The sequence below is a fragment of the Orcinus orca genome, chromosome 19, assembly GCF_937001465.1.
Source record: "Orcinus orca chromosome 19, mOrcOrc1.1, whole genome shotgun sequence".
NCBI classification, from domain to species: Eukaryota; Metazoa; Chordata; class Mammalia; order Artiodactyla; family Delphinidae; genus Orcinus; species Orcinus orca.
Genome location: NC_064577.1, coordinates 5,315,126 through 5,335,564, shown reverse-complemented (window position 1 = coordinate 5,335,564; position 20,439 = coordinate 5,315,126). Strand labels below are relative to the sequence as shown.

General features: G+C 52.2%; 1 protein-coding gene and 1 long non-coding RNA gene across 6 annotated transcripts in view; one reads left to right on the top strand and one right to left on the bottom strand.

Moving 5' to 3' along the window:
• The window catches only part of SEZ6 (seizure related 6 homolog), a 101,047-nt gene that overhangs the window by 39,623 nt on the left and 40,985 nt on the right, over window positions 1-20,439 (top strand). For 4 of the 5 annotated variants that reach the window (XM_049701729.1, XM_049701728.1, XM_049701727.1 and 1 more), the window contains exon 1: window positions 16,641-17,140. The exons of the other annotated variant lie outside the window; for it this stretch is intronic. In XM_049701729.1, coding sequence (XP_049557686.1) covers window positions 17,086-17,140 — 55 coding nt within the window. In that variant the 5' untranslated portion in view covers window positions 16,641-17,085. Of the gene's footprint in view, window positions 1-16,640; window positions 17,141-20,439 lie in introns of those variants that run through there. 5 annotated transcript variants of the gene reach the window in all.
• Window positions 8,511-9,206, bottom strand: LOC125962050 (uncharacterized). Its single transcript, XR_007473365.1, has 3 exons — window positions 9,108-9,206; window positions 8,919-8,969; window positions 8,511-8,620 (listed from the first exon to the last, which is right to left on the bottom strand). It is a non-coding gene; the product is annotated as an uncharacterized LOC125962050 (long non-coding RNA).

Sequence of the window (20,439 nt, the reverse complement as noted above, 5' to 3'; positions counted from 1 at the left end):
CCCCCTTCTTGAACGTCACCCAGAGAAGAACCTGTGCCTGCCTCCCCTGGCTTTGCCCCACTATCTCACAAACCTTACACTTGTGCTGTGCTGAACAAATCGGAAGTGTGGGTGGGGAGTGGGCACTGCTGATGGAATGGGAGATTGAAACAGCCTGTAAGGAAATTTGACATGATGGATCAAAAAGCCCTTAAAGTGTATGTTCCCTTTAGCAATTCCATTTCTAAGAAACTGCCCCAAGGAAACATTGGGTGAGTGTGCAAAGATGTACAAAATGTCCACCCCAGCTTTGTTGATAATGGCAAAACCAGCAAACATCTTCAAACCACAATAAGAAAGGATTGGTTATGGGACTTCCCTGGTGGTGCAGTGGTTAGGAATCCGCCTGCCAATGCAGGGGACACGGGTTTGATCCCTGGTCTGGGAGGATCCCACATGCCGCGGAGCAACTAGGCCTGTGTGCCATGGCTACTGAGCCTGCGCTCTGGAGCCTGCGAGCCACAACTACTGAGTCCGTGTGCCACAACTACTGAAGCTCACGAGCCTAGAGCCCATGCTCCACAACGAGAAGCCCATGCACTGCAACAAAGGGTAGCCCCCGCTTGCTGCAACTAGAGAAAGCCCATGTGCAGCAACAAAGACACAACACAGCCAAAAATAAATAAATAAACAAACAAAAAAAAAGAATGAAAGGATTGGTTGAATAGTTGCCTTCAGATGCAGTCATTTAAAATCAGATTCTGGAATATTGGGGGGAAGTAATGTACAAATATATTTGCATTCTAAATTTCATATAATAAATACAAAGCAAAGTTCCCCCTTACCCTAACCCAGTCCAGTTCCTCTCCTCAAGATACCAATTATCAATTTAGCACATACCCTCTCAGACCTTTATTTTTGAAGAATCAATATTTAATGTAAACAAGTAATAAAACTCAGGTTATGCAAGTTGGTAACTAGAGATGTGTGTCAGTGCAAAGAGAAAAAGACTCACTGATTATACACCAAAATGTTAACAGTATTCAGCTCTGAATAGTGGGATTGCATACGATTTTTATTTCCTTCTACAGGAATAATTGTATTTTCTACATGAACAGAAAAGGGAAACAATAGCATTTTTAAATATAGTAAAACACAAAGAATGGATAACATTGGCTGCCTCTGAGGAATGAGAGAGACAGTTCACCATATACCGTTTTATGCCTTTTAATTTTGCACCTGGGGCACGAATTACCTATTTGAAAAATGAATAAAATTTTTTAAAATTTAATATGGCGATAAAATAAAATGAGGGGCAGGTGGAGAAGACCTCTGAAGGATGGCAAGCCCTGGTATTCTGGGAATCTGCAAAATTCCTCAAGCTGTAGTTATACAATAGTTTCTCCAGTAGTGCTCGACTCTTTCTGTCTCACCAGGCAAGGAATTAGGGCCTATAACCTAAGAAATGAGGTAGGGTCTAAAATAAACCAGGCTGCCAGCCAGAAATAACTCTGCAGTAATTTACAGCACAGCAACAATAACGGCTTCCTTGAGCCCGTTTTCATACTTTTTCAAAGTACTTTTCATCTCCCTTTGGTTCTCCAAATTTTCCTTGAGGGGACTTGCTGCTGGCAGGTTCCTGGGCAGGAAAGGGGGTAGCTGAAGGCCTTGTCTAAAGGGCCATTGTTTGCAGTCTGCCCCAAAGATCCACATTTCCCAGGACTGGGTGTTGGGTCTCAGACAACAGTGCTCTCTCCTTTCCAGATCATCTCATTCATCAGCACCCAGCCTGTCACCTGTATATGAGCCTCAGGTTCCTAACTTGTAATATGAGCGTAATCAGCCTCGCCCCTTAGACTGAGCTGTGGGTGATGGTTGATAGACTGTAGGGCAGAGTGCTGCCCAGTCAGAACAGAGGGTTCCCAAAGCTGAAGCGGCTTCCAGGAAGCCCCCTGGGTGGGGGGCAGGGAGGATCTAGACAGCCCCTCACGTCCTGCCCCTCAACGTGCCCGCCCTGCCCAGAGACCTAGGCCCAAGGGTGAACCCTCCGCCTTCACGCTGCTCAGCACAGGGGTGCCCACCGGTGATCCTGTCTCACCTAATAAATTCCTGTCAGAGAAGCAGTCAGGGCCTGGGAAATAAATAATTATATTTAACATTTTGTAATAACAACAATTAACCAGTAAATAATGTCCTTTAAACTGCAAACGCTGGAGTAAATTAATTCTTCTAATGAGCTGTCAGGCACGGAAGAAAAAAAGTCCCCGTTTCCTTTGGTGCCACGAGGTTGCCGTGTGAGCAGCTAGGGAAGCTCACCTCGGGCCCCGGGAGCTCATTACCGGCGCGGATTTCCCGGGGAATCAGCCGGCCTGGCCTGCTCCCAAGTGGGCGCTCCGCACCCCCCCGTCCCCCCCCCCCCCCCCCCCCCCCCCCCGCCCCTTGCGCACCCAGCGCACCAGGCGGGCCGCATCCGCACCGCACACCGCCAGGTGCCGGCTGCAAAGGAGCAGAGCGGAGAGCATTTCAATTAAAGACGCCCCCCTCCCTCTCTTTCCCCTGTCTGGCCAGCCTCAGCCTCGAGGTGGCCCGGGCCAGGAGCCGAGGACTGAGCTGGGGAGAGAAATCAGGGCGCATCCTTAGTCCTTGCTGCGTGACCTTGGACAGCTTTCCTGCCCTCTCTGGGCGGGGAAGTCATAAATGGAAATGTGAAGCTAATCAAACCAAATGTGATTACTTCTGAGCTCCCGAGAAGCCTGTGACCATAAAAAGACACCTAAGAGTAAGGCAGCTCTTTATGTACTGAATCAGAGTAATCTCCAAGATATATTGTCAGGTGACAAAAGCAAGGCACAGAACAGTGTGTGGGGCTATGCTACATCTTGTGTATTAAAAATGGGACTAAAGAAAGAGAATATGTGTCCCTATTTGCTTGTATATGTGTGGATAGGAAATGCAGAACACTGCCTGCCCCTGGGAAGGGGAACAGGGAGATTGGGGTGGGACGGAGGATTTTCAATGAACCAGCTTATTTTTTGTACCTTTATTTTTTGAACCATGTGCAAGTATTGCCTGTTCAAAATATAGAGTCACACACATCAGAGGTCACCTTGTCTCTCAGTAGCTTTCAGGAGGTGGGAGCCACAGGGGGCAGCTGAATTGAGACCCCAGCTGAAACCCCTCCAGAGACAGTGCTGCGTCTCTGATAACCTCTCCTGGAGACAAGCTCATGAGTCCGGAAGTGCTTCCAGGATCTGTTCCCATTCCCTCCTGCTTTCTTTGGAGTTTCTCTCTTCATGCGCTGTATTTGGTGGGTGAAAGGGCTGATAGATGCAAAATGGGGACGGGGGTGGGGGCGGGTGAGGAGCAGCCACAGTACAGAGCAGAGGGAGTGCAGGCAAGCCCAGCCCTCTGGAGCATATAGGCCTGGGTTTTAATCCGCATCTGTCACTCCCTAGCTGTGTGGTATTGTATGTCACTCTCCCTTGCTAGGCTTCAGAGTCCAGACATCCCTGCCTCCCTCGGGGAAGACTAAGATGCTGGGCCTGATGAACAGGCGTCCATCCCCACAAGATTCAGCTCATGCCCTTTGCTCCCCAGGACAGACAGAAGACCCCCTTCACAATCCAGGGCCATCTGGCCCCCAGACCCAAGCCTCCCCAGCTGCAATGCCCAGTCCCATCCCCCAAAGGAGGTAGATATATGGCCTCCCTATGGCTGGTGTAGCTTTGCCCACTTAGTACCTAAATTGTTCTAAATCCAAACAGGCTCAGGGTAGCTGGTGGCTGAGAGATAGTGTTGGAGGCAGAAAATCAGCCAGGCTCAGGGCTCAGTCACAGCCCCTGGGGGGCTACTATGGGGCTGGGGGTGAGGGAAGGGGTGGAGCAACAGTGTTCCCAGCCCCCATCGCTATCTGACCAACTCCCTTTTTATCTGTTTGGATCCTTACCTTCCTCATTACCTGTCTCCTGATTTTATTTTATTTTATTTTTAAATTTAGTTATTTTTTATTTTATTTATCTTTGGCTGCATTGGGTCTTTGTTACTGTGCACGGGGTTTTTTTCTCTAGTTGCGGAGAGCAGGGGCTACTCTTCGTTGCAGTGCGCAGGCTTCTCATTGTGGTGGCTTCTCTTGTTGCGGAGCAAGGGCTCTAGGCGTTCAGGCTTCAGTAGTCGTGGCTCGCAGGCTCTAGAACACAGGCTCAGTAGTTGTGGCGCACGGGCTTAGTTGCTCTGCAGCATGTGGGATCTTCCCGGAGCAGGGCTTGAACCAGTGTCCCCTGCATTGGCAGGCCGATTCTTAACCACTGCGCCACCAGGGAAGCCCCTATCTCCTGATTTTAAAGAGTTTCTTAGCTAAAATATATTTTAAAAGCCCTGACCTTGGCCGTTCAGAACTGGGCACCCAAGGCATGGGGTTCCAGAAAGAGGAGGCACAAGAGAAGGGGAAAGGGACCCAATACACGTTGAGCACCTGCTGCATGCCGGGCACTCCTAGGTATTCCACCTGCAGTGTTTCATGTTAATCCTCACAACCTGTGACTTGGGTAATAGTATCTCCACTGTAGAGACTGGATAAGAGAAGTTCCAAGAGGTTAAGAGACTTGCCCAGGGTATTGGACTATAGTGATTGGGCTAGAATTTGAACCCAGATCAGCTGACTCCAAAGTCACATCTCCCAACACCCTGCTGCCTGTCCCAGGCCCCATGCCTCACCACCTAGATAGACTAACACGGTTGGGGAGAGGAGGGGAGTAAAAGCTGAGGTGCAGGAAGCTGGCCAGCTGGCCTCCTGACTCATCACCTCAATACCCTCAGCTCAGTACCTGCAGCATCAGGTGAAAGTTCAGGGAATAATTGCTGATTGTGAGAATTCTGGGGAGGCTCCCTTCCCTGGCAGGCTGGGGGAGGAGGAATGGCTTCATTTAACCAGACAGGATTCAGGCAGGGGGAGAATGAGGGGATCTCTGATGGTATGTTTAGGACAGAGCGCTGGCTAAGGCTTAGGGAAGGGAGTCTAATAGACCTGGGTTCAAATCCAGGCTCCATGGCTTACAAGCTGTCTGACCCAGAACAAGTTACTTAACCTCTTTGAGTTTTGGTTTTTTCTTCTACAAAATGTGGAAATTGTTTCCTCTCTTTGGGCTGTTGTGCGGGTTAAGAAGATGAGGGGTGTAAAGTTCTAAGCTTACTCCCTGGGCATAAAGTAAGCACCCAATAAATGGCTGTGTCTGTACGGGTGAGCTTTTTTGCTGCCCTGCTAGACAAACTCCATCTCCAAGACCAAGAAGGGCAGTTATCCTGGTGCCTGAAATAGGCAGACTACCTCTGTGATTCCCAATTTGGGAGGCAGCCCAGAAAGGCCTCCAGGCTTGGTTTTTGCAAGGGGCAGCGGAAAATCGGAGCTGAAGCCAGCAAAACGAGGTTCCCTGCCGCAGGTCTGAGTCAGCTCCTCCTGGGTCTCGGGGTTCAAGAACCTTCCACAAGGTCACACAGCCTCCCAGTCACCCTGTCCTCCATACGACTGTCCCCTTGGCCTGAGCTCTCCAAAGACCCTGGACACCTGTGTGCATGAAACACCAGCTGGGAAAGAGAAGTGCTTCGGTGAGCAGAGGAAGCTGGTCTCGGCCACGGGGAAATTAAAACCGGCTTGCCCAGCACTAAGTTACCATGTCGCCTGAAATCAGATCGATTTCTTGGGCTTGTTGTGACGACAGTGTTGCAATTGATTCGTCTAGATGGCGAGGAGTTTATCTATTTGGAGCTGTCTGTTATTGATCTGAATAAGCTTCTAAAATAGCCCAAATACCTGGTGAGGGCGAGGTCGCCACCAACTCTGGTTCAATATTAATTATAATAATGAACAGGCATGAGGAGGGTTGGTTCGTTGCTTGCCCTGCAGGGCTGGCCTCTGTGAAGTTTGGTGTTTAATATTCATTGTGGGTCAACCTGTACAAAGAGCTGGTGGACACTCCTAAACTGAGGGAAGTTTGCATGGGTGGTGATGCTGGTCTCTGCTTCCATGGGCCAGAGAAGGCACTGGTGCTGCTGAAACAGGCAAGATTTAGGTTAGACCTCAAGAAGGACTTACTAATGACCGAAAGTGGATGGATAGAGCATTTCATTCACTTATTAGCCTGGACAAGTTATTTCTGAGTCTCTTTCCTCCTCTGTAAATTGGAGATTATAATACTTAACTTCTCAGAGCTTCTGCTACTGCTATTCTGGGCCAAAAAAATAAGACAAAACAAAACTCAAGGCCTCTTCTGGGCTGTCTGCTGGTTCAGGGAGAAGCAAACGGTCCTACTTTGGGTAACAAAGCACCTGCCCTTCTCAGCCTTGACAGAGTGAGCATTTGGTCAGTAGAGTTATTATTATAATAATTATTAATTCTATGATATTTACTGAGCACCTGCTACACGCCTGGCCCTGAGGAAGAACTAGGAAAGAAGCCATGATTGCTTTGAGGAGACCTGGGTTACTATGGGAAGCAGGACATCCCACTTGCTGGAGGCTCTCAGGGGTTAGGGAGGGCCCGCTCTCTGGGAGACAACTTGGAAAGCAGGCAGATGGGCATAAGGATCTCATGGAGTGGGCGCAGGTCCCAGGCAGGGTTACCCAGCAGAAGACAGCTCTGCTAAAAATCAGTCCACAAGAGCCCCTCCAGAATAGCATTCTTCCAGGAAGAAGAGGATCCTGCCCTCAAAGGATCTAGCAGAAATGTGATTAGACTTCGTGGTTCTGGTCTGCAAGAAGCAAAGAATAACCAGCTGACTCCCACTGCCCCTGAAGACACCAGCTGAAACTGCAGCAAGAAACATGGAGGTCAAATCAACATAAGTACTTCCTGGCTGAGGTTTGGAAAGCGGTGAAGGAGACCCTGGATGGAGAGACTCCCGTGTCTGTCTGGGAGCCTGGCCTACTGCCTTCCTTGTGACATTCCTGCCTCTGTTCCTACAAAGCTCTCCTCTTTCCTCCAGCTCGGTAGCTGGTGGAGACCCCCATGGCCAGCCTTAAGAGAAACATCAGAAGAAAGTTAATAGCGAAACGCTCTGGCGGATCTAATTGATTTTTTTCCTATTGGTTCCCTAATATAGGTAACGCCGTTCCTGCCGCTTTTTTGGGCTGGAGATTATGTCATAAATAAAGAGATTTGCTCCCTGTATCCATGTGCTTATCTTTAATAAGTTAAGAACTCGACATGCTTTAGGAGGACTTGAAATAAGCGACGGATCTGGTGGTGACGGCTTCAGCTGTGGCAGTGGCAGCCGCAGCTTTATTTCAGCAGAGGGGGAGGGAGATGGCTGAGGCGGGTGGTGGGAGAATTTGCATTATTCGGGCTGCACTGGGCCCAGGCTCAGCCGGAAGAAGAGAGGGATGGGAGGGAGAGCTGGGGGGGAAAATTCGTGGTGGCAGATGTGGCAAAATGGCTGGACAGGGCCCATGAGGCTGGGGGTAACATGGGAGTTAAGAGTTCAGGTTCTAGAGCCGGGTAGCCTGGGTTTAAATCCCAGCCCCATCGTTGATTACTAGCTGTGTGACCTTGAGCAGTTTACTTAGCCTTTCTACTTCCTCATTTTACAAATGGTTAATAGCATCTACCTTAAAAGTTGCTGTGAGGATCAATGACATGCAGAATGTTTAGAACAGAGCCTGGCAAGGGGTATGCGCAGACTGTGTTAGCCAGAACATGATAGACATCATCTAACTCAGTTCACCTGAACTGCCACTGAGCCTCTGCCATGCGCCAGGCCTTGGTGTGGGCTTCACAGATGAGTGAGACACAGCCCAGCCCTCATTTCATGAAGCCCAGCTGGGGGCCCAGCCCCTGTGACTGGCATGAACTGGGCAGCAGTCCTGAGTGTCCACACCAAGGGAATCCAAACAGGAAGTGGTGACCCCTTCCTGGGGAGGCTGCCATCCTATGTCCCTGTCTTAAGGCTCACTCACTCTCTAGTTCCACACATCCCACAGATTCACTAGCATTCCCTTCAAGCTGACAGTGAACAGAAACTGTGCAGCATGTTCAGAAACAGCTCTACTCAAGACTGAGCACAATCACCACCAGCCACTGTGCACTTGAGTGCCAGGCTTTCTCTCTCCTTGTCTTATTTAGTCCTAAGCACCCCTATGAGGACAATACTATCACTAGTTCCCATTTTATACTTAAGGAAACTGAGGCACAAAAAGGTAAGGTGATTTGCTTGAAAGCGTACAGCTGGTAAGGACCGGAATTTGAACCCAGATCCACTGACTTCCCTTGCTCTAAACACTGCCCTCTATTTCTCACGCTGCACTTATAGTCACAAGCATTAATGAAGCACATATAATATGCAAAACCCTAGGCTAAGGGCTGAGGGGATAGAAAAATATGAACATTTATTGAGCACCTACTATGTGCCAAGCACTCCTACAGGTTATCTCACTGAATATTTCTCTGAAAGGCAAGTAGCATCATCCTTCATTTTTTAAAAAAAGATTTATTTATTTGGCTGTGCCGGGTCTTAGTTGCGGCATGCGGGATCTTCATTGCAGCACGTGGGATCTTTAGTTGCGGCATGCGGGGTCTTCAGTTGCAGCATGTGAACTCTTAGTTGCAGCATGTGGGATCTAGTTCCCCGACCAGGGATCAAACCCGGGCTCCCTGCATTGGGAGCATGGAGTCTAAGCCACTGGACCACCAGGGAAGTCCCTGGTAAAGAAGTAGAAGCCCAGAGAGGCTCAGAGACTTGCCCAAGGCAAGCAAAAGGCTGGGATGATTTGAACCCAGACCTGACTTTGAAGCCCGGGCACTGTTCAGGATGCCCCCCCAGCCTCTTGATGAGCAGTCTTCCTTTCCAGAAGGCCTTGTTCTTGCAAACCACTAACATGATCTCGGAGCAGCCAGCAGGCCTGCCCAGCCCTACCCAAGAAGTACCAGCAACTTCCTTTCCCCCACTCACTCAGAAGATGGAGGGCAGGCCCAACAGCATTAAGCGAATCAGTTGCTTATCCTATAAGTGAGGAAACAGAGCTCCTTAGCACCTTCACATCCTCACTCCTTCCCTGATAAGGAAATCAAGGCTCCAACATGGGCCAGGTCTTGGCCAGCCCCTCTGGGCCAGTGGGGCTGAGACCAGAATCACGCCTACCTCCACTTCCCAGTGGTACATGGGGCCACCTCAGTGATCCCAGGATGCTGCTCACCGTGTCCCATCGATTTCTACAGCTCATCTGAGTAGGATTAGATGAAGTTCTCCCTTCACAGGCAATTTCAGAGGGGCTGATTGTCAGTGTAGAAGTTTTCAGTGAGGGGCAAAGTCAAGAAGCTGTTTTTACCCCCCTACAGATGTGCTAGAAGTGGAATGCTCCTCCCTCCCATAGGTCTCAGGTGGCCTTGTGCTTTCCCAGTGGGAGCTGGTTTCCCTCTCAAGCCTGCATTTTGCCCTCTCCCTCTCTCTTCCAGGCCATTGTCTGGCCCTGCAGATTCTGTTGCTTTAAAGATTGGTGACCTCACAATTGGTTGCCATAGAGACCATTGTGATGTCACAAGCAGAGGACAAGTAGTTCAAGGAGGAGTTAAGGGTTGGAGTGCATGGCTAGAATTAAGGGACATTTGGGATTTCTGTCCTATTTTCATGCCCAGAAAAGGTAGTGTCTGGAACTGCATTCTGATATCTGAGGGAGACCTGACCAATTTTCCCTGTGTTCTCCTGGGACTGAGATGCCTAAGAACCCAAAAGAAGGGCCAATGAAAAGGGACATCAGAAACACTCCCCACCTTGGGCTCTCAAAGGAATGAGATAGATGCCAGGAGGAACTGTGTGACTGGAAGATCTCCCTGGAGTGGATGATGTTGCTTTGCCTTAGGAAGCTTGAACCATGGGAGACACTTAGCCTCTAGGGCTTTCATTGCCCTGTTGAAGCACCTTGTACAAATGGACATGCTGTGTTTCAGTGTATTGAGACTCTATCTCCCCTGCCTGGACTGGGAGCTCTGCCTTTCCAACAGGCCACTAAGGTTCTGCCACAGTAGACGTTCCCTCATTCAGTAAACAAACGAGTGAGAGGGTGATGAATGAACTGGGTAGGAGGCTGGAGGAAGGTAGAATGAATGCATGGACAGATGAATGCCTGGACAGATGGGCAGATGGGGAGCCTAGAGGTCATGTGCAGCCCCCTGAGTTTTGGAGCTCTACACCTGCCTGCCTCTCTAGCTGCATCCCACCCCACACTTCTTTTTCTCTATGATCCAGCCACACTAACCATCTCTTAGTCCTGCCTACCACAGGACTTTGCACATGCTGTTCCCTCTGCATGGAACATACTTCCCATGCCTATTCAATCGAATAACTCATACTTGTCCTTTAAATTTGTATTCAATCACTGCCTCCTCACGGAAGCCTCCCCTGACTAGATCAGGTCCCCAGCGTGGGCCTCCACAGCCTGTGAACCTCTCCTGAGCATCTGCTACATTGTAGCTTTGCATTTAATCAGGTGGTTCTGTGCAAGGTATCCCATTCTAGACAGTGAGCTCTGAGCAGGCTGGGGCAGTGTCTGTTTTCACTCACCTTTTTATCCCCATCACTTAGCACAGTGGATACTTAATATTTGTCTAAAGAATAAGTTGATAAGTAACCAGCCCAGCCCTGCCTGTTCCAAGTGGCCCACCATCCATGGACAGCACCAGAGGAGAACATCTGTGCATAGACCTCCTGGAGGTGAGACCAGGGCAGCGGTTAGAGGTCCAGTGAACCTGAGATCCCTCCCACACCTGCTCCTGCAAAGGCCCACTGGCATCTATAGCTTTCTGCTCTGCCTTGGTATTCTGTATATCTTGGTTGGACCTACTAACTAGCTACAAATCACTTAGCCTCCCAGAGCCTCAGTTTCCTCATCTGTACAGTGGGGACAATAACAATACCTACTTCATAGGGTTGCTGTGAGGATATAAATTCCCCAGCTCAATGCCCAGTAATAGTAAATAATAAATGATGCTGTTATTCTTATTTTTAGAGGTGAAGTACAGCCCACTGGATTCAGGGCTAACTTCTAAAAAAATGGGGAATATACCAAATTTTCATAAATCTGCTTTAAGTGCATGTGGCAATCTTTTTGAAGAGGAAATACTTAAAGCCCTTCTGTAAAATATGAACCAGCTATGAGCCCGTCCTTTATGTAATTCCAAAGCTTCATGCCTGGGTTTGCTTAAAGGGGAAAACTCAATTATCCTCTCACATTATTCAAAGCAACCCCTAATCTTACCTCAGGCATTAAAAAAAAAGGGTGGGAGGCATTCTTCTACCCCCAGCCATGGCATGACCCAGGGTAAGTACTGTCAGGGGCAAGGGCATGAGGTCCAGAAAGTGGTTCATGCCTCCCCCATCCTGTCCTAGTCCCCGGAGGTAGGTGGAGCTGGCCTTGGGATTCTGTTGGGTAGACGGGCTCTCCCTGACAAAAGGAGACCAGCTTTTGGTCAGTTGGTACCTCCTCCTTGCTTGTCCTATGCATAAATACTCTCTGTCTACTACTGACCGGGATTCCAGGTCAGGCCAACCCAGGTAAGAAGCAGGTGGGGCACTCTAGCTGGCTCCACATAGGAAAGAACTAAGATGCCTTTGAGGGGCATCCCAGGCAGCCTGGAAAGTTTGTTCCTTCCTCCCCCACCCCCAGCTCACAGTAGCCCCCTGAGGCCCACCGGACAGGAGCAGCCCACACAATGCATCTGGGGCCTCCTCCCCCTTTCTCAGGAGCTCACTGCCCCCCCACCCGTGACCCACACCCTCATCACATGGTCATCATCCTGGTACCAGGTCTCCAGCCTGAGCCACACCACTGTAAACCCAATGCCTCTGGACAGATGTATTTAATGTAAGTTCAAGCACTAGAAATATGGAGTTCAGAGCATTTTATTTCTAGAGCCCTCTATATTTCTCTGGGATTATCACCTGTCTTTGTTCCCTCCCTTTCTGGGTTATTATCTTTGGACCCTTTCCAAGCCAATCTGCCTTGATTGCCTGGGGAGAAGAAGGCCGCCAGCATACTCCCAAGGTTTCTCTGGGTCTGGTGAGGGCAATCTTGGGGAACCCTTTCTTCTTCCTTCTGCATAACTCTGCAGGTGGCTGCACTGCCCAGGCAGCCTTGGCTTTTAGGAGTTGGCTTCACCAAGAGACTCTCCAAGTGCCAGGGAACATTGAGGGGTGGTGGAAGTAGAGGCCTCATCCCCCAAGTTAGGGAGGGCTCTGCTCAGGGTGAGCCTCAGGGTACAGAGGGGAGGGAGAAAGCCAGCTGTTCTCTTTTCTACACGGTGCCAACCTAGCCTGACACCAAATTAATAGCATTCAAATGAGATGCAAAGCATTATGCAAATCTAGAAGAGAAGGCCGCTGTCACCGAGGGCCTTTCAGCTGTTGGAAGACCAGCACCTTGAGCCCTTTCCCAGAGGACCCCACAGGCTCCCTTCAATTTCAACCCTCAACACTTCAGCACCAGCTGGTGTGAAGAATCCGACGAGACTAGAGTGACCATGTCAAGGTCCTCTGATGCAAGGGCCCACTCTGGTCTCACCTCCCAGGCACTCGGGTCCTCTTCCATTCTGAAATGATGCAGAGACAGCCACAGAAGGTGATATAACCTCCCTCTGGATGCCAGAATTCCAGTTCCCCACTCATTAACAGTGTATGCAAAGTAGATAGGGGAGGGTTTGCATCTATTTAACTGTCCATTAAAATGGCCTCACACCCATCACCTCTGCACAGGCCCAGGCTTCCACATTGTCAACCCCTGCTGCCTGCAAGCACCATGTGGTCCCTGTGCCTGGTAATTGCTGTGGTGTTTGTTGAGCTGTATTTGCATTTGATTGTCATTTAACTGTCCATCTTTCTCCTTCAATCAAACCGGGGATTGGGCTTCTGCAATTGATTATTCATTTTATTTTCAACCCCTTGGTGGGTTTTTAAGAGTTTCCTTTATTAGTGCCACAAACTTGAATCCTGGGACTTCAATCATATGGAGGAGGAAGGCCTCCTCCCACCATCCCAGGGCTCCTACGTGAAAATAATGTAGCCAACATCATGGATCTTAAGTCCTTTCCCCAGTCTCTCTGTTTCAGCACCTGCCTCATTTCTGCCCAGCCAGTGGCATTAAACATTTATGGAGCTGTGGAGGATCAAAGGCTTTGGCTGGGGGTGGTGGGCCGGCTGGAGGCCTCGATCTGGAGATGGAAAGCAGCTCACATCAAACCCCCTTCTGCTGCTGTCTCTACCCATCCTGGGCTCTTGGAGAAGCTGATCTGGCCCTGGTCCTGCAGTGGGAGCAAATACTCAGGAGTTAGGACTCCCATTTATGAGAGCAGAGCCCTCCTTCTGCCCCTAAATTCAAAAGGTTGACTTTGGGTACTCCAGGAAGCCTGGCTGGAGCTGTGGCATCCCAGACTGCTCCAGATGCTGCAGGGTCTCGGAGCCCCCTCTGAGGAGTGGTTTGAGGTGAACAGGCAGCAGTGTGCCCCTGGGAGTCTCTGGAGTTAGGTGGTAGCCCCTGCTCCTGCTTCCCTGAAACCCCCAAAACCCCTTGACTCCATGGAAGATGTAGCTCTGGTTTGAAAGCTGTGTTAGAGGAGACTAATTTTCTTCTCCTTTCACTCAGAAAGCAAATGTCATCCAGGCAGAGACTTCAAAATAAGTCACCAATGTGCCTGTGATCCCGCAAATTGATGGGCTGTTTGGAAGTGGGGACGTGAGGCTGGCTTCTCCAAGGGTGTGTGCTGGATGTCTGGCACTCTCTGGGCAGAAGCTATGAGGGTCCCTGAGGTTGGAAAGCCCCTTCCTCCCTCTCTCTGGCTCTCAGTCCTAATGCAGCCATTGTAACTCAGATCCCTTCCCGTACCTTCTGAGTCAGCAGTGAACCCCTCAGTTCCTATCACTAGCCATGGTGCTTGAAAACCAACCTTAATAAGTCTGGACTCCCTTGTTTGGGTGCAAATATCTTTGTGATGGGGTAACCCCTTCCATGTAGTCACTAAGGATGTCCTATGGCTCAGACGAACACAAAGCCTGGCCCCAGCCTGCTCCAACGCTTCCTCCTACATCCCTGCAGAGACTCCCTTCTCCACCAGAACCAGTCTTCTCCCTGACCCCACACCATCTTGCAATTTCCACCACTTTGCATTTGCACAAGTCCCTCCCTCCACTTTGGATGCCCTCCTTCTTCCTCTCCCCTGACTGAAACCTAAAGCATAATTAAGACCGATTTCAGGGAATTCCCTGGTTGTCCAGTGGTTAGGACTTAGCGCTTCCACTGCAGGAGGCACGGTTTCAATCCCTGGTCGGGGGAACTAAGATCCCACAAGCTGCATGGTGTGGCCAAAAACAAACAAAAAAAGACTGATTTCAGTCAACCCATCTGCTGTGTGAAACTTTCAATGACCTCCCCTCCTCCTCAAAAGCAATTGTCCCCTCTCCATTATCTTACAGCACTAATTTGGCACCAGTGACCTGCCTTGGGCATGCCATTATTTATTCACAAATATTTATTAAGCATCTACTATGTGTAGGGCACTGGGCTAGGTTGAGATTTGAAGAGGCAGACATGTTCTGAACCTTCACAGAGTTGACAGCTAGTAGAGAAGACAAGCAAGCAATTACATAGACAAGGAAGCCCAAGATCCTCTGGGGGTAAAGAGCCAGGTGGAGGACACAGAATGAAGAGGAGAAATGAGACCAGTAAAGGGAGCCTTGCAAGTCTCCCCAGGCTGCCACTTTCAAATGTGTATATGACTTGAGTGCACTATAAACCTGTAGCATAGAGCTGAATGTTCCCTAAGGCATCTTATGGTCCTTAATTTGTGGGTGATGCTGAGATCTGGGGAGAACGGGCCCCTTGAAGGGCGTGAGACAAGGTGTTGACAGAAACTCTACTACTTCCCAATTTGGTCCAGGCTCTGCCTCAACCTAACTGGGAACCCATAGCACAGAGGCCACGTTGACTGTCTTCAGGAGGGAGGGACAGCCCAGGTACATATTCTTCCCATGATGCAGTACAAACCCATCCTCTGAGCTCAGGGCAGAGTGATGCATTCTGGGGTTTGTAGTCTTTATTGGACCCCCTCCTGAATGCCTAGGTTACTTCAGGTGGTAGAAACCATGATGTGACATGTTCCTGAGCTTCTCCTTCTTGTGAGTAGTGCCCACCTCATCAAGAAGCCCAGCTGCCACCAGCCTCCAAATCCCCATGAATCATCCTGGCACACAAGGTTCATCCCTGGGTCATGATTCACCCTCCTCTGCCCAAGCTGCTTAGTTCAGAGGAGCCCAGGAATCAAGGAGGAGCTCAGGAATACCTTCAAGGAGGAAAGGAAGAATCTCACGCCATTTGCCAGTATTTCCTCAAACTCCCCTCATCCACAAAACCTTCTACCTCCCTCCTCTGTTGGCAACCCTCTCCCTCCATCCCTTCTGCATCTTCTTTCCTGGCTTCCTCTCCCTACCTCTGATTCTTTTGTCAAGTCCCTTCCCTTCTGCCATCCTTCTGCTACTGCCATATTTTTTCTCAGCTTCTTGAAACAACGGTCCAGAAATCCTCTCCCAGTGACTCCCTCAGGTAATTCTACATGCCACCTGCCTGCTGCCTGGGATTCTTTACAGGGATCAAGGTAGCTCCCCAGGGCCCACAGTAAGAGGATCTAGAAAGAATCTGATAAGCAGAGCTGGAAGATTGTGGAGGTGGTAAGGACAAAAAGACTCTGAGGAATGAGCAGAAGTCTTGCCACTTGCTTCTAGAATGAGATCAGGAAGAGCATTGGACAATGACTGGAGTCTAGAAGCTTTGGAGAGGAGCCAAGTTCATGTGAAAAGAACTAAACAGAAAGCTATCCTTCTCCCCGGGGGCCACAGGAAGTTCAGCCCTCCTCTTCCTCTACAGGGAGTAATAACATCAGTCACAGGGTCATGTCCCATTTGTCCATTGAGGCTCTTCAAGTGAGCTCATCCTTGGAGCCAGAAAAACCTCTGGATCTAAACATCTGCCTCAGGGATGTGACTGCCCTCTTTGCTGCCCCATGACTCACTGGGGCTGCTCAGCCCAAGCAGAGTCCTAGAAGCTTGTTCTTCTATGCCCTTGAATGGTACAGCCTCCCTGGCTACTCCCCTGGGCCTCCTTTAAGTCTCTATCTAAAATAGCCCTAGGGAAATGCCATCTCACACACACCCCATGCCTCTCCCATTTTCTCCGCCAGTTCCAGGAACCTGGGCAGGGATAGGTGTGAAGGGTCTGCTCTCACTGGCTAGCGTTGTGGCTTCTCTGGTCCTGTAGGGGGGCCAAGGCAGGGTACTGGAGATCCAGGGCTGCAATGGGGACCCAGGATATTACCTTCAGCTTCCCACAGTTTGACCAGGTTGGCTCCTGCCAAGTGTAGAATGTCTTCCCAGGACACGAGTACCACTGGCTTTTAACTATAATATCAGAATAATTAAGCTTTTCTGTGAGCACAGTTTGCTGCTGCTGCAGCTGCCTGGAGCCCTGGCATTTATTGAACACAAAGTAATAAATTATTGTCCTTTGTACGCTCAAAAGCCATCTTCATTATAGGCCCAGGACGAAGCTGCCCCAAGGGCACGCGGACCTCGCCAGCTGCCTCACTCGCGGACTTCTTCCCAGGTCACCCTTGGCGCCTTCAGGTACCAGGATGGGGTGGGGAGAGATGGTGAGAGGGTGGCTCTCTCACGGAGAATCGGGTTAGAACCCCACCTCCTCAGCAGGCTGCTAATGGGGGAGAGGGCAGCAGGCTTGGCTGGGCGTGGGCAGCGCGGAAGGGCGGGGGCCGTGTGCCCACATTAGCAGGGAAGTCCTTCCCTTGAGCTGGCGGCGGCGCGGGAGCCTGTGCTCCCGCCGCCGGGTCTTCTGCGCCTTTGCTTGAGACTTTACGGTAAGCCGCTCCTCCCGCGCCCCCGCCCCCAGCCGGCGCGGCGATCCCCGGCTCCGACGCCAGGCGCTGGCCGTGGTGCTGATTCTGTCAGGCGCCGGCGGCGGCTGCGGCCACGCTCCCTCTCCCCGGCAGGACCCGCACCCAAGCCCCGCCGAGCTCCCAGCCCTCCCATCGCGGCCCCGACCTGGGGCGCGGCCGCTACCGGCACTATGCGCCCGGCAGACCTGCTGCTCCTGCCCTTGCTGCTGGCGCTCCTGGCTCACGGTAAGGGACCCCGGCGTCCGGCGGCAGGACTGGGCAGGAGCAGGGTCCCGGGGGTGGGAAGAGAGGACCATCCCCGCGCTGAGCTCCGCGCATCTGGCTGCCCAGCCCAGGCACCGCGCTCCGCCGGCTGCGCTGCCCCCCGCGCCGGCCGAGCCGGGCGGGGCACGGGCTCCGCGGGCGGGAAGCTGCCGCTGCTCCCGCCATTCGCACCCGGCCGAGACCTCGCCTTTAATCATCTCTCCGGATCTAATGGGATTTTTCAGCGGCAATTCATCACGCCACCCACTTCCCACATACACTCACGCGTTCACCCGCTCGCTACCTCTCCACACTCCAGGCGTCTGGGAGCGCTGGGGCGCGTGCCGGGGGGCAGAGCACAGGGCGGTGAGTCGGGACGGTCCCGTTGGCGGCCCAAGGTCCCGCCTCCGTTGTCGCCCGCCAAACTTCGTTCGATTTTGCCACCCGTTCCGGGGCCTCTCACTGCGGAGGGACGGGGCCGGATGGCGGCCGGACCCGGATTCGGGACTTCGCTCACCTCTCTCCGCCTTGGCGCTGCCACGCGGGAGTCGGGATTTAGAGTACAATTCCAGGGAGAAACTCGGGGGGTCCGGGGACCCCTATCAGGCTCCTCACTCTGCCCTGGGCTGCAACAACTGAGGTCCTGAGATAAAGACTCTGTCCTCCCCGGAGTCCTTTCCTTGCACCCTCCATTCTTGCACACGCCCCGAGCTCTTCCTACCTCCCTGCCTGCCGTCCTGCTCGGCCCCTCCCCACCCCATGGCCGCAGACTCTTCGCAGGAGGACTGGTACCTCACCCTGCGGTCCTCGGTCCCCCGCTTGCGGTCAGATTTCCAACTTCATCGGTCCCGGGTCGAGAGAAGCTTGGCCATGGAGTGTGCAGCGAGGGAATGTTAGGGAGAGGATGGGGGTTCTGTGCCTCGGGGAAGGAAGGTTTCCAACTCTCGGCGGGACCTGCCCTGGCTCAAACAAACGCTCTCAAAACTACGGACACCCACGTCTTTCTTCCACTGCAGCCAGTGACTGGTGTGATTGCCGAAACCTTGCTTGGCGTTGGGACCCGCCATCCCTAGGAGTATGGTTCGTAGGGCATGATGTGGAGGGGGGAGAAGGTGGGAGTTTCTAACCTCTTCGCTCCATCTTTCCAGGCCTCGTTGGAGCTCAGGGCGGTGGGGCCGGGGCCAGGTTGGGCCCCTGGGCCACGGTTTTCTTCGCTCTGCGTCCCCAGAGACGTGGAAGCCCCTCTCTGAGCCTCTGGCTCCAGTCACACGCAGCCAGGTGTGCTCACTCTGCTCCCTGGCTGCCCAGACCGGGTTCTTTTGTGGCTCCAGGAACTCAGTGCCATGTGTTCCTGCTGGGGAAGAGGGAAAGAGTCCTGAACGCCCTACAGGGCCAGGGCAGGGAGAGGGGGGAGGAGAAGCTCGCATCCTGGCCCAGCTGTCCGAAAATGTCCCTGGGAGCCCGGGGCATTTCTTGTGATTGGGCCATGTCCTTGTGCTGGACAGCTCCCTTGGGGGTGCAGGGCCTGTGTGTGCCTCCTGGCCTGTGGTCCGAAATCTCCTGGGTGGGTGTGTGGGTCTGTGTGTGAACGCAATCAGGGCCCAGAGTGTCCGGAGTAGTGGGTCCGAGTGTGTCTGGGCTTCAGAAGGTCTGGATGTTGCATGAGGGCTCAGCAGTGAGTGGTGTGAGGAGTGTGTAAGGCCACCAGTGTGCGGTGCAGCCTCTGCCGGAAAGCTCCCTGCAGGGCTGGAGTGAGACTGCGGGTCTCCAGGAGGATGGCTGGTGTGGCCGGGAGTCTGGGGAGCCTCGCTAGGCTTGTGGGTGTGAGCGCTGAGAAGAATCTGTTCACTCTGTGGCAGAGAGTCTGTGTGTGTCCAGCCAGTGTCCCTCCCTGACCATCCGGACCTCCCCAATGCCCACGAGACCTCTCCCCCAAGGGGTGTGTGGGATAGGGGTCTGCCTGCTTGGAAAGATCTTTATTTTCACTCCCCAAGGGAGAAGAGGAAGGAGCCTGGCAATGCCAGGCCTGAGGGGAGAAGGCCTGGACCTGGGCCAGCCCTGGCACACCCCTTCCTCCCAGCGGGGCTGCAAGGTCCCAGTCGTTTGGGTACTGAGTGGTCTCACTGGCAGGCAATGCATTTGGCCATCTCAGGGCTCCTGGGGGCTTCAGCAATGAGAAGGCGGGCCCGGAGCAGTAAAGACCTCGGCCTATGAGCTTTTGTGGCTGGGTGGTGCATCCCTCTGCCTCGTGGCCTCGAGAGGGGAGCCTCAGCTTTCCTCACATTTTGGCAGAGAGACACAGGCTTGGATGCAGCCGGAAGCAGCCCAGAAGTGGCAGGAGGCGGCATAGGTGGAGACCTCAGGGGCAGGGCGAGATCGTGCTGGGCCAGGCTCAACCCCATGGGTTCAGTCCCCTATTCCCTCTGCAGCTGCGGGGGCACGATCGGCCTGAGGCTTGAGGGGCGCCATGAGCCACCGGTGGTCCTCTCAACCCACAGTTGGTACCCAGCGATCCTGCCACAAGGGGAGAGGAAAGCGGTTTGGGAGGGGCGGCGTGTGCTTGAGCCTGCTGTGTCAGTTTAATGATTTTTAATGAGCAATTACCTTTAGTCATTCTCCTAATTTCTGAATATCAATAAAGTTAATTAAACTCTGCATGTGTGAATGTGGCCTGGGGAGATTATGAAGGTGGAAGCAGCAGAAACTGGGGTGGGGTTTGGGTCTCCAGAGGTAGAGGCTGCCTCCACTGGCTGTGTGACCTTGGACCTGATGCTCCCCCTCTCTGAACTCTGATGGAGTATGTGGTGGGAAGAGTGAGGGAGGGGACAGCAAGTAGGGGTTGCTCTCTGTGCCAAGAACTGGGGGACGGTGTCTGGGAGGCAAGAAGAGGAGGAAGGCTTGGCCTCCAGGAGCCCTAGTGCTGAAAGAGTTAACAAACCAGGGCTGCCTTAACATAAAATGGTAATTGCCGTTTCCTGCAGACTCTGTGGTAGGTGCTGGAGTCTGATCGAATATTCCTGAGTCTGGGGGCTACAGCCAAAACTAGCACCAAGCCCTTCTCCCTGTTGCCCAACCTGGCACTTTGGGGTAAGGAAGGGAGTGCTGGGCACAAGCCTCAGTGGGAGACAGTCTAGATTGCACTCAGAGCCCCAGAGGTTGACATGGCGGGCAGGAGGCTCCCCTGGCTTTCTGAGGAGACTGGAGGACCCAGAAACTGCCACGGACTGGAGGGGAAGTCTGGGTTGGCTTTTTGCCCCTCACGGGCCTAAGCTCATCAGGCT